Below are 16,899 nucleotides of genomic sequence, written 5' to 3'. Positions count from 1 at the left end.
CCTGTAAGGTTTATGTTGTTTATGTCTGTGGTCCTTATAATTTGCTTTATTTAAAAACAATAAAAGTGTGTGTGTGTGTGTGTGTGTGTTTGTGTGTGTGTCACAGTGAATCAGGAGCTGATCAGACGTGTTTCTCAGGGTTTTTCCACTCTGATCTGTAGGACATCACTCAGAGCCGGACGCTTTCTCAACGCCTGAGGAGATAAAATACAACTTCATTCCAATCAGACACACATCCGATATTTTCATTTCACGCCATTGTTTTTAGATGAGATTCAGATGTGTGTGTGTGTGTGTGTGTGTGTGTAACGGTGGTTGGTTTGACCTGTAGGTTGTTGATGATCTCCTCAAATAATCTCTTGGCTTCTTCATTGTCGGCGTCTTCGAAGTAATCAGAGATACTCAACTGAACCAGCACACACTTCAGACTCACACACACACCTCACACACACACACACACACACACACACAGAAGAGCATGCGTTAGACATGCATGAGCTCATCACTGGAGTTTTAGATCTGTTCAGGTTTTAGGTCTTGAATAAAATAATCAAGACACCAAACAACCATCTCTGCAGTGCAGGTGGTTAAAAATTGATTTAAAAAATACATGAATAATGTTTCATTTCATGTGTAAAATGTTCTAGATCAGGGTCTACTATATTCATTAAATCATAAAATTGTACAATGTAAATAAATAAATACTGTAAAATTTAGAAATAAAGCAATTTAAAAATAAAACGCTTACTAAACATGAAATAATTAATGAAAATATAAAATCTAAATAATTTAATAAATTAATCATTTAAATTAATCATTTAAAACAAAACCAAAATAACACATGTTAAAAGTTATATAATCCATAAAATGTAAATAATTATAATAATTACAATGAAAATGTAAACATTAATTAAATTAAACAAATTAATAAAAATACTTTTTATTTTAATTAAAACATTTAATATAAAAATAATTAAAACACTTACTAAAAATGAAATCATGATGTAAAATTTAAAGAAAATATAAATAATTTAAACATAAAACAATCAAAACAAAATACTTACTAAAAATGAAATTATAGTGTAAACGTGAGATAAATAATTTTAAAATAAAAACCATCAAAATAAAAACTTGAGAAATTAATTAAAAGTTACATAATTATGTACAATTTAAATCATTAAAAAACAATTAAAGCAAATCAATACTAAAAGAGAAATAATTTATAAAAATTTAAAATGAAAAACAATCAAAATAAAACACTTACTAAAAATAATGATGATAATGTACAAAATAAATAAATAATTTTTAATAAAAACAATTAAATAACTTATTGAAAAATAATTAGAGCGACAAATAAGTAATGTATGTAAAATAAAAATAATAAAAAAAATGCAAATAAATTATAACAATTCAATTGAGGTGAGGTGTGGGGTGAGTGTTTGTGAGTTGCGCTCACTGCTGAAGTGCAGTATGGCTTTGGCGGTGACGGGTGTGGAGATGAAGCTGAGTGTGTGCAGCTGCTGCAGACCGTCTCTGCAGATCTCCGCCGCCGCCTCCTGGTTCAGTTCGTTCATGTGATGCAGCTCCAGCTCACACAGATTCATACAGTTCCTCGCTGCAGAAACACACGAGGAACGCTCAGGTCTCATACAGGCCAGAAAGAGACTAATATCTACTTCTCATCCTTTTAATTACACAAATGTTTCATTAAAAATGTCTACAAATCGATGAAACTGATCCAAGATCAGGTAAAAACAATAGACGCAGTTTCAATGGTTCGCCACTGGAGGGCGATCTCAATTAATTCGCATGATTCACTGGTTCATAGACATCATCGCCACCCAATGGAAAACCATTGAAATTTCATGGAAACAGTTATGACGTAACGAAGCCTCGTTCTAACACTCGTTTCTTATGCGATACTTCAAAATGCGCATTAAAATAGGGTGATGGAAACATCGAAACAAATGATTCGAAAAAGTTTCAAAGCTTCACGAAGCAGTGCTCACTACTGAGTAAAAAAATCGCGATTAATCGCATCCAACATAAAAGTATTTGTTTACATAATATAGCCTATGTGTGTGTACTGTGTATATGTATCATGTATATATAAATACACATACATGCATGTATATATTTAAGAAAAATATGTTATGTTTATATATTAAATATATTTATATATAATACAAACTATATGAATATAAATATATGCATGTAAATATATGTAAATATTTTCAAAATATATATTGTATGTGTGTGTATTTGTATATACATAATAAATATACACAGTACTCACACACATATATCATGTAAACAAAAACTTTTATGTTGGATGCGATTAATCGCGATTAATCGTTTGACAGCACTACAAAAATTACTTTAGATAAACTAACATTTGTGCTTGAACTTTCTTCTCTTGCGTTCTGCTGTACAGACTGTACAGAATTTACTTGTCCTCCAGCCTGAGGCGTATCCATTTCACTTTTTGGTGTGAAAGGGCGTTTACATTTAACAAAAATAGAAGTTTTTATATTAAAAACAAACAAGCAAGCCCAGCCCAGATTTGAAAAGTAACGTAATGCATTACTTTCCATAAAAAGTAAGTAACGTAATTAGTTACTTTTTTAGGGAGTAAATGCATATATTTTAATGCATTACTTTTAAAAGTAACTTTCCCCAACACTGCTCACGCATCACCTGACCTGTCACTCACCCAGAGAGGCCAATCCCTGCGCGCCGCAGCTGGCCCCGCCCACCCCAGCACGGCACAGGTTCGGCCAGCATCGGCCAATCGTCTGCAAGCAGCGGTTACTGAAGCGACCGGGCTGCAGGCTGCAGGAAACCAAGGTGGGAAATCAGTGATCATGTGATCAGCGCTGATGGATTTAAAGAGACGGATCCTCACCACGGCTGTAGAGGAGTGATGCGCAGCGTCGTGATGTTCCTGCATCCCGCTCCCAGAGCCCAGATCACCTCCTGTCCCGCCGGATCCGACGCGCTCCTGAACACAACACAATCGGCTGCGTGAATTTTACCATTTATAACAAGTGTAATATGTGACCCTGCAGCACAAAAGCAGTCATAAGCAGCACAGCTATATTTGTAGCAATAGCCAACAATACACTGTATGGGTCAAAATTATAGATTTTTCTTTATGCCAAAAATCATTAGGATATTAAGTAAAGATCATGTTCCATGAAGATATTTTGTAAATTTCCTACTGTAAATATATCAAAACTTCATTTTTGATTAGTAATATGCATTGCTAAGAACTTCATTTGGACAACTTTAAAGGTGATTTTCTCAATATTTAGATTTTTTTGCTCCCTCAGATTCCAGATTTTCAAATAGTTGTATCTCAGACAAATATTGTCCGATCCTAACAAACCATACATCAATGGAAGGCTTATTTATTATTTTGAAAAATTGACACTTAAGACTGGTGTCATATATAAAAAAAAATGTGCCATCTAAAGAAATGCATCTGCAATATTGATGATAATGTAATATGTAATATTTATTTCTGAAAAGCAGTTCATGTGACCTGTATGTGAGCGACTGCAGCGCGCGGCAGTGACAGCTGACGAGCCACAGCGATCTGTCCGTCAGAATGTTGGGACAGTGAGAGACGCTCAGAGAGATGAGACTCCGCCCTGCTGCCTTTAGCACCGCCTCCAGCCCCGCCTCCAGCCCGCCCCTCAACACAGAGAGACCAAAACACTCTTCACTAAAACACTTCATACCATCATGTTTGAGAATACACAAGTGTGTGAGGGAGTGTATGTGTGTGTGTGTGTGTGTGCGTGCGTGCGTGTGTGTGTGTGTGCGAGGGAGTGTATGTGTGTGTGTGTGTGTGTGTGCGTGCGTGTGTGTGCGTGTGCGAGGGAGTGTATGTGTGTGAGTGTGTGTGCACACACACGTGTGAGTGAGTGTGTGTGTGTATTTTACCTGGTGCTGCGCAAGTACTCGTCTTTGCTCTCCTTCTTGCCACGGGATCGAGGTTTGAGGTTGTGAAGAACGAGAGACTGAGTCTGACAGCACCACTGAGACAGAGTCATCAGGAACTACACACACACACACACACACTGGAGGTTAGGATGGCCTTTGCTCTACAGTGACCTCTAGAAATGGTTAGTTTTATTAGCTGAGGAAACCATTTTGGCAGGAGTTCTGAAAGGAGTGAAATTATTTCCTCATGAATCCAAAACGACAGGAACTCACATAAAACAGATGCCATGCAACAAAACAATAAAACTAATCTGGAGAAGAGATCTCTAAAGAAAGCAAACAACACCACCCTGAACAAACTTATCTCCTCGTTCATTTACCATCCCTTCCTTGATGAACAAAGATATTCATTTCTTTAAAAAAAAAAAGAAATTTATGTTAGTTTTATTAGGATAAAATAGCATTAGATGTCCTTACTAATATGGGGAAACAAACATAAGTGTGTGTGTGTGTGTGTGTTGCCCCATGTCCCCATTTTTCCCAAGTCTCCTGTAAGGGGTAGGTTTAGGTGTAGGGAGATAGAAAATACAGTTTGTACAGTATAAAAACCATTACGCCTATGGAGAGTCCCAACAATTCACAAAAACAAACATGTGTGTGTGTTTCCTTGCCTTTGATGACATTCGTGCGTTTTCCAGTGTTATTCTCGTCCAAACAGCAGGATGACGTGCGACACTGTGCCAGTCCTTACACACCTGAGAGAGAGAGAGACACACACTTAAACACACATAACACACTCACGTCATATATCTAACACACACACACACACACCTCAGCGGCGGTGAGCAGCGAGCGCGTGTCCAGATAAGTGAACACACAGAAGAGCGCCGCTTTGAGCCTCAGACGCTCCGAACACACGGCCGATTCACTGGATCTGTTCACACACCAGTGCAGATCTGGACCTGATCACAACAACACACAACAACAGCTGACAGATATCACACACTTTACACCCTAGCAACCACATAGCAACACCATGGAACCATGGCGAGTTTTGTTTAGGCAAAATCTACTATGGTTACTGTAAAAATCTATTTAAACAATTAATAATCACTATAATCAGTTATTTTCAATGAATCTTAATGTGTCTTTATATATGAATGAGGATAATTATTATTAATTAAAACCACAAAAATTTTTACGTATGTTAACTGAAAATATAAAAAACAATTATTTTATTTCAACACTTCTCATTTTCATTTAGTTTAATGAAGTATTAAAATAACTAAACTTCAATAAACTAAAACTATTAAATAAAAAGTAATAAATACTACTGTAGACATTTAAAAAAATAATAAAAATGAGAAAAACAACAAAATTACTAAAACTTTGACTGAAATTAAACTGTAAACAGAAAATCTAAAAAAGAAAAAGCCTAGTATGTTTTATAGTATCAGGAATACTAAAACAACACTGATACAAAAGTAACACTGTATATTTGTGTGTGTGTGTGTTCTATAATATAAACTGAATTTTGCATGTGTATTTACACTTCCGTTCAAAAGTTTGTGGTTGGTAAAATTTTTTAATGTTTTAGAAAGAAGTCTCTTGATCTAATATATCCAATAAAAATAACAATAATTTATAATACTTTTTATAATTTAATCAAAGCTGTATTTTCAGCATCATTACTCCAGTCTTCAGTGTCACATGATCTTCAGAAATCATTCTAATATGCTGATTTGCTGCTCAACAAACATTTCTGATTATTATCAATGTTGAAAACAGTCGTGCTGCTCAATATTTTTGTGGAAACTGTGACCTTTTAGTTTTCAGAATTCACAGATGAATTGAAAGTTCAAAAGAACAGCATTTATTTGAAATAGAAATCTTTTGGAACATTATAAATGTCTTTATTGTCACTTTTGATTACACTTTTGAGTGTGTGTATAAGTGTGTGTGTGTGTGTGTGTGTGCGTGCGAGTGCATGCGAGTGAGTGTGTGTATAAGTGTGTGTGAGTGTGTGCGCGTTTTTGTGACAAATGAGGGCATAGATGTGTATAATGACAAGGGTATGACAGGTATTACAAGGAGAAGGTGACTTTTCAGGACATTACTCCATGTCCCCACTTTTCAAAACGCTTATAAATCACACAGAATGGAGTGTATTGAAAATCTGAAATAGCAGACAGTCTCCTGTAAGGGGTAGGTTTAGGTGTAGGGTTGGTGTAGGACAATAGCACATACAGTAAGTACAGTATAAAAACCATTACGCCTATGGAGAGTCCCCACTTTTCACAAAAAAACGAACGTGTGTGTGTGTGTGTGTGCGTTTGTGTGTGTGTGTGTGCGTTTGTGTGTGTGTGTGTGTTGTACCTGTGTGGCTGTAGGTCCTGTATCCGGTGTGTTGTGTGTCGTCCAGTGATTCTGTGGTGTAAAGTGACCAGTTGTCTGAATCGGCGTCAGTGTGTGTGTGTTGGATCATCCAGGGCGATTGGGAGCCACTGTCGGGCCCCTCAACGGCTCCACACAACACGTGCTGATACTGCCGTCCGTCCCAGTGACCCTCACAACCGCCCGAACCCACCGACAGCGTGCGGGGCCTCCGCTCGAACCTGAGACGCCAGTCACATCACATCATTACTGCAGCCGTCACGAGACAATCACAGTCTAATATATCTCAGGGGTTTCTCCGGCAGCAATGAGAATACATGCAGAGCAAACAGAAACTTTGGCTTAAAGCAAAAGGCCAAATTATATCCACATTAGTTAGTTAATTAATTAATTAATTTACTTACTTACTTTTTGGCCTGTACTCTTACTGTATGACAACTAAAGATTTATTTTTAAGGTTCAGTTCCAATAAATGTCAAGTGTGGAGCCAAATTACATTTTACAAAACATTTTTGTTGATTGATAGACAGACAGAGAGACAGACAGATAGATAGATAGATAGATAGATAGATAGATAGATAGATAGATAGATAGATAGATAGATAGATAGATAGATAGATAGATAGATAGATGAAGAACTTAAACTAAACAAAAAATAGGAATGTTGCATTGGCAACTAACTGAAAAAGTATAAGGCGAAGCAGCAAAAATAACTGGAAATAAATAAATAACTAAAACTAACAAAAACAATTTACCTAAATTTAAATAGTTTATAAATAAAAATAAATCAAAATGACAAAAGACAATACAATCACTAAAATTACAAAAAAAAAACAAACAAACAAAAAAAAACTTAAATGAAAACTAAAAATATAAAAATTAAAGCTAATTCAAAATATTAATGAAATCTATAATAATATATTTTAAGAATACTTAAATAACACTGCACATAAAATATGAGACCAGGGTTTTTATAGTAAACTAAAACTAAAATCATAAAAAATGTTACTTGCGATAAAATAAATGTTAACTAAAATAAAAATAAAATTAAATAGTGAAAAAAAATGTCAACTTATTTTATTTCAAATAATTACCAAGGCAACATTTCTCATTGTCATTTAGTTTAACTTGATGTACTATGTAGATATTTACAAAAATCAGTCAATCAAAAAAAATCACAAAAACAAAATGAAAATACAAAAATAAAAACTAATTCAAAATATGAAAAAACTATAATATAATGTCAATAATAACACCACATGAGACTGTTGTTTCTCATTAATTCTATGATGCGACCCATTTAAAGACTTTGCACAATATTGTATTAAATATGTTGTGCGGCGTCTGGATGGATGTATGCTGATGAACAGTAAATCTTTAGTAATGTACCTGTAGTACTGAGCGGCTCTGTAATCAGACACATGAGAAGATCTCCTGCTCATCCCAGACACGCTGTAACTCCTCTGTTAAACACACAAACACATTCACTGCTGATATATGAGAAATACTAGCGGACACTCTATATCTCCAGTAATATGTCTCAGTAAGATGAGACTGAAATGATGCAAAAATATAATGCAATGCTGATGGAGAGATGAAGGAATAAACGCTCCTCAGAAGATGTGAGATGAAGATCATTCCTCCGCTGAGGAACAGTGAAAGTAAAGCTCCTCAAAAGATGCTGATGATCAGGTTTGAGACGCACTGATTTTTCTAGAAAATGATTGATGGAGAATCAAGTAAAGCTGAGCTGCTTCAGTCCAGTAACGGACTCTCTGTACCTGGTAGCCTGATGCTCTGCTTCCTGCCAGGTATCTGTGAGGGGAAGTGACATCATCATGGAGGTTCTGCAGCTGCGTCTCGGCTCTCTCCGCTCTCTCCAGCAGGTCCTCGATGAAGCGCTGCAGACGGATCTTTGCGCTGGCTTCCTGGAGTGCCGTGTCCCGCACAAACCTGTCCAGCTCACACACTTCCCTAAAACACACACACACATGCATTAAAACATTCACATGCATCTCACAAACCATCTAAACTAGTGATACTCCAAAATGATTTGCTTACCGAAACACAGAAACCAGAATTAAAAGATTCTATATAGATCAAAATCAAAACCGAAAATGAAGTTGCGGTAATTCAGTTTGGATATTCAATATTACATCCCAGCTAACAAGGAATGTTCTCAGAACATTCTGGGAAGGTTCTCTCAAAGTTATGAACAAACGTTCCTCCTGTAATGTTAACAGAACATTCATTCAAAGTTGGTCTATAATCTGGTCTTTTTTTCCTGGAACATTTTAGTTGGATGTTCATCTAATGTTTTTTAAATGTTTATGTACTACTGTACATAATTCGGAATGTTCAGAGAATATTCAAAAGTAACCATTCCATATTATGTTCCCTTAACATTCACATAACCAGTAAAAAACATTAAAAAAAAATAAAAAAAAGCATACGTTCCTCATGTAACGTTAATAGAATGAAGTAGAAGTTATTTGGTCTTTAAGTCAAGTCAAGTCACCTTTATTTATATAGCACTTTTAACAATACAGATTTTGTCAAAGCACTTAACAGTATCAAACTGAAAGATAGAGTGTCAATAATGTATAATGGTTAGATTAAACACTCAGTTTTCAGTTAAAGGCATTTAATTATTGAATTCAGAGATGTCATTGTCTAGCTCAGTTTAGTTTAAGTAGTATCTGTGCAATCAAATCGGCGATAATTTCTTTAATAATGTAAACCCAGCCTCATTGGAAATACATGCTTGTGGCAACATTTCTGCAACACCGATATTATGTATCCTACTGCATGTTTTGCGGCAGTTTCAAAGTGAAATGTCCACTGAGTGGTGCTAAAATACGCATTCAATATGTGACGTTGGTACAGGCACAAGTTGTTGTGTTTTTGTTACTTTGCTGCATTTTTGACGTTGCTTCCTATTGCTGCGTTTTTTTACGTTCCTTTAGGTACGTATTGCTGTATTTTTGATACGTTGCTTCAGGTACGTATTGCTGCGTTTTTGTTACGTTTCTGCGTTTTTGTTACATTTGCTTCAGGTATGTATTGCTGCATTTTTGTTACGTTGCTTCGGGTACGTATTGCTGTGTTTTTGTTACGTTGCTTCAGTTACATATTGCTGCGTTTTTGTTATGTTGCTTCAGGTACGTATTGCTGCGTTTTTGTTACGTTGCTTCAGGTACGTATTGCTGTGTTTTTGTTACGTTGCTTCGGGTACGTATTGCTGTGTTTTTGTTACGTTGCTTCGGGTACGTATTGCTGTGTTTTTGTTACGTTGCTTCAGTTACATATTGCTGCGTTTTTGTTACGTTGCTTCAGGTACGTATTGCTGTGTTTTTGTTACTTTGCTGCAGGTACGTATTGCTGCAGTGGGACCCAGGTATGTATTGCTGCATTTTTGTTACATTTGCTTCAGGTATGTATTGCTGTGTTTTTGTTACGTTGCTTCAGGTACTTATTGCTGTGTTTTTGTTACGTTGCTGCATTTTTGTTACGTTGCTTCAGATACGTATTGCTGTGTTTTTGTTACGTTGCTGCATTTTTGTTACGTTGCTTCGGGTATGTATTGCTGTGTTTTTGTTACATTGCTGCATTTTTGTTACATTTGCATCAGGTATATATTGCTGTGTTTTTGTTACGTTGCTTCAGGTATGTATTGCTGCATTTTTGTTACGTTGCTGCGTTTTTGTTACATTTGCTTCAGGTATGTATTGCTGCATTTTTGTTACGTTGCTTCGGGTTCGAATTGCTGTGTTTTGTTACGTTGCTTCAGTTACATATTGCTGCGTTTTTGTTATGTTGCTTCAGTGCGTATTGCTGCGTTTTTGTTACGTTGCTTCAGGTACGTATTGCTGTGTTTTGTTACGTTGCTTCAGTACGTATTGCTGTGTTTTGTTACGTTGCTTGGCACGTATTGCTGCGTTTTTGTTACGTTGCTGCGTTTTTGTTACGTTGCTTCAGTTACATATTGCTGCGTTTTTGTTACGTTGCTTCAGTTACGTATTGCTGCGTTTTTGTTACATTGCTTCAGGTACGTATTGCTGCAGTGGGACCCAGGTATGTATTGCTGCATTTTTGTTACATTTGCTTCAGGTATGTATTGCTGTGTTTTTGTTACGTTGCTTCAGGTACTTATTGCTGTGTTTTGTTACGTTGCTGCATTTTTGTTACGTTGCTTCAGATACGTATTGCTGTGTTTTGTTACGTTGCTGCATTTTTGTTACGTTGCTTGGTATGTATTGCTGTGTTTTGTTACATTGCTGCATTTTTGTTACATTTGCATCAGGTATATATTGCTGTGTTTTGTTACGTTGCTGCAGGTACGTATTGCTGCATTTTTGTTACGTTGCTGCGTTTTTGTTACATTTGCTTCAGGCATGTATTGCTGTGTTTTTGTTAAGTTGCTTCAGGTATGTATTGCTGCATTTTTTTACGTTGCTTCAGGTACGTATTGCCGTGTTTTGTTATGTTGCTTCAGTGCGTATTGCTGCGTTTTTGTTACGTTGCTTCAGGCACGTATTGCTGCGTTTTTGTTACGTTTCTGCGTTTTTGTTACGTTGCTTGGCACGTATTGCTGTGTTTTGTTACGTTGCTTGGCACGTATTGCTGTGTTTTGTTACGTTGCTTCAGTTACATATTGCTGCGTTTTTGTTACGTTGCTTCAGGTGCGTATTGCTGTGTTTTGTTACGTTGCTGCAGGTACGTATTGCTGCAGTGGGACCCAGGTATGTATTGCTGCATTTTTGTTACATTTGCTTCAGGTATGTATTGCTGTGTTTTGTTACGTTGCTTCAGGTACTTATTGCTGTGTTTTGTTACGTTGCTGCATTTTTGTTACGTTGCTTCAGATACGTATTGCTGTGTTTTGTTACGTTGCTGCATTTTTGTTACGTTGCTTGGTATGTATTGCTGTGTTTTGTTACATTGCTGCATTTTTGTTACATTTGCATCAGGTATATATTGCTGTGTTTTTGTTACGTTGCTTCAGGTATGTATTGCTGCATTTTTGTTACGTTGCTGCGTTTTTGTTACATTTGCTTCAGGCATGTATTGCTGTGTTTTTGTTAAGTTGCTTCAGGTATGTATTGCTGCATTTTTTTTACGTTGCTTCAGGTACGTATTGCCGTGTTTTTGTTATGTTGCTTCAGGTACGTAATGCTGTTTTTGTTACGTTGCTTTGGGTACATATTGCTTTTTTTTGTTACGTTGCTGCATTTTTGTTACATTGCTTCAGGTACCTATTGCTGCGTTTTTGTTACATTGCTCCAGGTACAAGAGTTGAACACTAGAACAAAACACAGCAGTAACAAACTTAGACTAAACAAAACAAAAACTCCATAACACCTTCCTGGTGTGTACACAGATGTTAATTTGCCAGCAATGTCCATTACAAGTGAAATGGGTGTGTTTGTAAATTTATAGAGTGAACCTGTGACATATGTATTGCTGCGTTTTTCTTACGTTGCTTTGGGTACGTATTGCTGTGTTTTTGTTACATTTGCTTCAGATATGTATTGCTGCATATTTGTTATGTTGCTTGAAGTACGTATTTCTGCGTTTTTGTTTCGTTGCTGCGTTTTTGTTACATTTGCTTCAGGTATGTATTGCTCCGTTTTTGTTACGTTGCTTCGGGTTCGAATTGCTGTGTTTTTGTTACAATTGCTTCATATGTATTGCTGCGTTTTTGTTACGTTGCTGCATTTGGGTTACATTTCCTTCAGGTACGTATTGCTGCATTTTCGTTACGTTGCTGCATTTTTATTACCTTACTTTGGATACGTATTGATGCATTTTCGTTACGTTGCTGCGTTTTTGTTACGTTACTTCAGATACGTATTGCTAAATTTTTATTACGTCACTTCAGGTATGTATAGCAGCAGAACCGTAGATTCACAGGTTTCGTACCGGAGCACTTCACCTCACAAGTCCAATGCTGTATCGAGTGAGCTACCACGCAAACCTACTGCATTAGAAAACCCACATTTATTAAGCTGTATTTGTGATGCTAACTTTCAAAAGCATCTTTTTCAAAAGTAAGTAGCAAGTTTTCAAATCTCGCAGCATGTTATAAAATAATATTGTGCAAAGAATTGTGTGAAAATTAGGCTTTCTTAATGGAAACTCTGGCCCTGTAAGTCATACTTTGTGTGAAAAGAAATAAATGTTGTTGGATTTTAACTGCCTCTAGTGTTCATTTCAACTGGAAACTGCAGCGATTTGTAAATTATCGTACATTTTTGGAATTTTGGAGAAATGTAGGTAGAGGCATGTATTTCCAATGAGCCTAGGTAGAATAATGATCTCATGTTGAGAACATGTAATTGGGCTACTTTTTTTGTTGTTTTTCATTATGCGGGTTAAAGCGTCCCACGGAACACGTTTTGACCAAAGGTTACCCCTGGAACGCAATTTTGATAGCCAATTTAGGTTTGGCCATGACTGGGCTATTTTTGAGGTTTGCACAAACCTTGGAAACTCTGTTTTAAGGTACCTACAGATTCCCACCCCTAGCTGACATGTTTACCTGTAGTAGTTGTGTGCATTTAATAAACACTGACATGTTCAAAACATGCCATCAGAAAAGTTAGTTAATCAGTCAAAGACTTCGGCCCTCCTTTTTTTGCAATTTCAGACGAATATATTCAGTTGCCGAAATTTCAGTGCATCTCTAATCTAAACATACACTCACTGTTGCTTGCGCTGCAGTTGTTCGTCTCTCTCTCTCAGCTCATATCTGAGGCCGGCCAGCATCTCCACGGAAATGTCCACCTGCCGCTCCAGTTCGGCCGCCCGCTCCTCCGCCTGGTGCTTCTCTCTGTGCATGCGCTCGCTCTCTCTCCTGGCCCGCCTCACCTCCGCGCTCCTCCGCTTCACCTCATCCTGCAGTGCCTCCAGTTTGAGCGACACGCGCTCCTGCACCTCCAGCGCCAGCTGCTGAAGCCGGGCCTCCAGCGCCAGCCTGCCCAGCCACGGCACTCCCAGCTGGGCCACGGTGTGTCCGGCATCTGCCTCCGCTTCTGCGGCTCTGGAGCTCACGGCGACCGCCAGCACTGGAGACATAGACGATGGCGAGTCCCTCTGGATGATGATCTTTCGGAGCGGACGGGCCAAACTCAGGGCATCCAGGAGCTCCAGCTGCAGGGGCGGTCGATTTCGTTCTCTCGCTGGGCGTAAAGGGACATCAGTCCGCCCTCAGAGCTCCGACGAGGGGTCAGACAGAGCTTCTGGCAGGAGTGAAAGCTGGACAGGTGCTCTCCAAACCCACACGCCTCTCCGCAGGTCGGGCAATGCAACGGCAGCTCGGCGCTGGTCGACATACTGTGACAACGTGCTCATACACTCAAAAAACAACTCCTGAGTCACATGGTGAGATCATTCGCAGTTCAGGAGCATTTCAGGAACTTTAGAAGTGTTTCACAATTGTTTCAGGAACTTTAGGAGCGTTTCAAGATTGTTTCAGGAATTTTAGGAGCATCTCAAGAATGTTTCAAGAACTTTAGGAGCATTTCAAGAAAGTTTCAGAAACGTTTCAGTAAGTTTAGCAGCATTTCAAGAATGTTTCAGGAACTTTAGGAGGATTTCAAGAACCTATCAGGAACGTTTCAGTAACTTTAGGAGCATTTCAAGAAAGTTTAAGGAACATTTAAGTAACTTTAGGAGCATTTCAAGAAAGTTTCAGAAACGTTTCGGTAACTTTAGGAGCGTTTCAAGAATGTTTCAGGAACTTTAGGAGCATTTCAAGAAAGTTTCAGTAATGTTTTAGTAACTTTATGAGTGTTTCAAAACATATCAGGAAACTTTCAATAACTTTAGAAGTGTTGTAAGGGTGTTTCAGAAGTTCTTCTGGGTGTTTCAAAGGTTTTTCAAAAGTATTTTGTGGTGTTTCAGTATCTTCTGGTGTGTTTCAAGGATGTTTTAGTACCTTCAGAAGCGTTTTGGGGTGTTTCAGTATCTTCTGGAGTGTTTCAATGGCATTTCAGTAACCTTTAAGAGAATTTAGGGGTATGTCAGTAAGTTTAGGAGAGTTTTTAGGGCATTTCAAAAGCTTTTCAGTATTTTCTGGGGTCTTTCAAGGGCATTTTAGTGACTTTTAGGAGTGTTTAAGGGGCATTTCAGTATCTTCTGGGTGTTTAAGTAACTTTAGGAGCGTTTTAGGGCTGTTTCAGAAGCGTCTTGGGGCCTTTCAAGGGCTTTTCAGTAACTTTTTAGGGGCATTTCAGAAATGTTTGTGGTGTTTTAGGAGCTTTTCAGTCCAAAACAGGCAGAATCGCACCTGAAAAAGAAGAATAGAACAAAAGGAATAACTTTAGTAATATTTAAACAATAAAACATATACGGGTTTCCATGAAAAAACAATTTGTTGTATTAACACAGTATATTAACATATTTTAATTCATGAAGCCAAACTTCTTTCATTGCTCTGCTGTTGTTTCTCATGTATGTTTTCACAGGAAGTGATGTAATAGAGAGAAACTGGTGAACAGTTAGCAGGTCACTGTTGTGTATGTGTGCACTGATATTGAGTCTCTGTGCTTTCAGTACTTCTGTCACAAGCGCTACATGCTGAACAAAAGAACGCACCTCTAGACTCATCCATCTCATTTTACACTTATATAAGTATAAAGTGTTTTTGTTCTCCTGTAATCTTGTTTTATCTGGTTTAGAGTCCCAGGACTGCCAGTGATAACCCTGTATTGTTTTATGGTATGTATTTGTTCAGTCTCACTCTTGTTTAAATAAATCATGTGCTCTATATAGCAACAGCGCCACCTATATTTCAATGTCTCTCTCCTACCTGCTTTATCTTTACATAATTTATTTAATTTATGCCTACTAGGATATCAAGTATACAGTAATTATCTCTCCATGAGTGTGTGTTTATGATTCATTTTTAATGTAAATATAATAAAAAATAGATATTTAATGAATTTACTTTAACTTTTCTTTTATGGATAATGGTGAAAATGTATTTCCGGAAATGCTCTAATATATTCAGTACACATTAAAAGTTTACAATTGTGGGGTCAGTAATATTTTTTTTTTTTTTTATGTTTTTGAAGTCACATCTGCTCACATCTGATCAAAAATACAGTAAAAACAGTGAAATTGTGAAATACAATTATAATTGCAAACAGCTGTTTTCTATGTGAACATATGTTAAACTGTGATTTATTTCCGTGATTTTCAGCATCATTACTCCAGTCTTCAGTGTCACATGATCTTCAGAAATCATGCTAATATGCTGATTTACTCAAGAAACATTTCTGATTATTATCAATGTTGTGCAATATTTATATGGAAACTATGACACATTATGACACATAAAATTGTTTTAATATTTTAATTTTAATAACTGTTAACGGTTTTTACTGTATTGAAATTTTAGAAGTATGTCTAAATTAGTAGAGGAAAACTATTCTGTACGTTATCAGGGTAATTAGTTAGTTAATGAAGAATTATTAATGTGATTCCAGTGAATCTTCTATTTTCAACATAATTTCAACCAGTTCAGATGCACACTCGTGTGTGTGAGAGAGATATTGTAGGTGACACGCTGGACTTCACGCATGACTCTGCGCGCGCTCCGCGTTATTTCCGCATGAATATGATGAAGACAAAAGCTGCGGTCCGAAAAAAGCTCCATTAACACCGCAAAGATGAAATACAGTATAGAAATATGCATGCGTGCACCGATTATACAAATGCACAGTCGTCTGCTCATGCTTTCTCGTTTAAGTTGCAATTATTATTGAAAGAAGCATCTACCCAGTGGAAGTGCATCGGTCGTTTGGTAATTCGGTCTGGTCTTGTATCGGAATGTGTGTGAATCACGCGACCCAGCCCAAGAACTTCACGTGCATCATCTAGAAGCATGCAGTAAATTATTCAAATGAACGTGCAGCACTGAAAATATCCGTTTTCTTAAAACCCACCGGTTCTCTGTCTGGACTCTCGTCTTCCGCAGATCCAGCCGCTCCGGTCGACTCTGACGTCACTCCCGGTCTGGGAGAAACGGAGCGCTCGAGGAGCGTGAAATAGAGCGGTAAGAAGAATGCATTTATGCGGGAGCGCGCGCGTTACGTTCTGTCGGGCACGCGCCGCTGTGAATTCCGTGCGCGCGCGGTGCTGTCCACACTCTCGTGGTGCTGAAGCCCCGCCGGTGCGTTTCGAACCGAGAACAACTTGGTTTGATTAAAATACGCTACAATTGTGTCCATAATTATTATACATTAAATATGTTTGAATGCAGTATCTAAGAGATCGTATACGCTAGTTTTTCTAAATAATAATCATAATTTATCTCTCTCTCTCTCTATATATGTATTCAGGGGCGGATCTACCGGGGTGGCACGGGGTGGCCACCCTAAGAAAAAGCTGTGCCACCCCAGAATTATCACAGAATAAAATATAAATGTAAGCAGTGCTTCATGTGCTACTTTTACCGCGGCGATGACTGTGCACGATGGTTGCACGCGCACGCAGCGCGCCCAGTGTAGTCGGCTTCATTAACAAATGACTTTTTTGAGACAAAAATACAAA

General features: G+C 37.6%; 1 protein-coding gene across 1 annotated transcript; it reads right to left on the bottom strand.

The window, feature by feature from the left end:
* Nucleotides 1-16,408, bottom strand: si:ch73-290k24.5 (F-box only protein 41). The gene is given in 15 exon segments (XM_058763506.1): nt 1-194; nt 326-441; nt 1,457-1,615; nt 2,714-2,832; nt 2,906-3,001; nt 3,545-3,697; nt 3,949-4,064; nt 4,620-4,703; nt 4,780-4,910; nt 6,325-6,563; nt 7,732-7,805; nt 8,124-8,316; nt 13,049-13,511; nt 13,514-14,632; nt 16,293-16,408. Coding segments are annotated over 14 exon segments (2,166 nt in total). The 5' UTR covers nt 13,677-14,632; nt 16,293-16,408; the 3' UTR covers nt 1-134.
* Between the last annotated feature and the right edge of the window lie 491 nt (nt 16,409-16,899).

This window comes from Onychostoma macrolepis, chromosome 23 (assembly GCF_012432095.1).
Source record: "Onychostoma macrolepis isolate SWU-2019 chromosome 23, ASM1243209v1, whole genome shotgun sequence".
NCBI lineage: Eukaryota > Metazoa > Chordata > Actinopteri > Cypriniformes > Cyprinidae > Onychostoma > Onychostoma macrolepis.
This window is presented reverse-complemented; position numbering and strand designations above follow the sequence as displayed.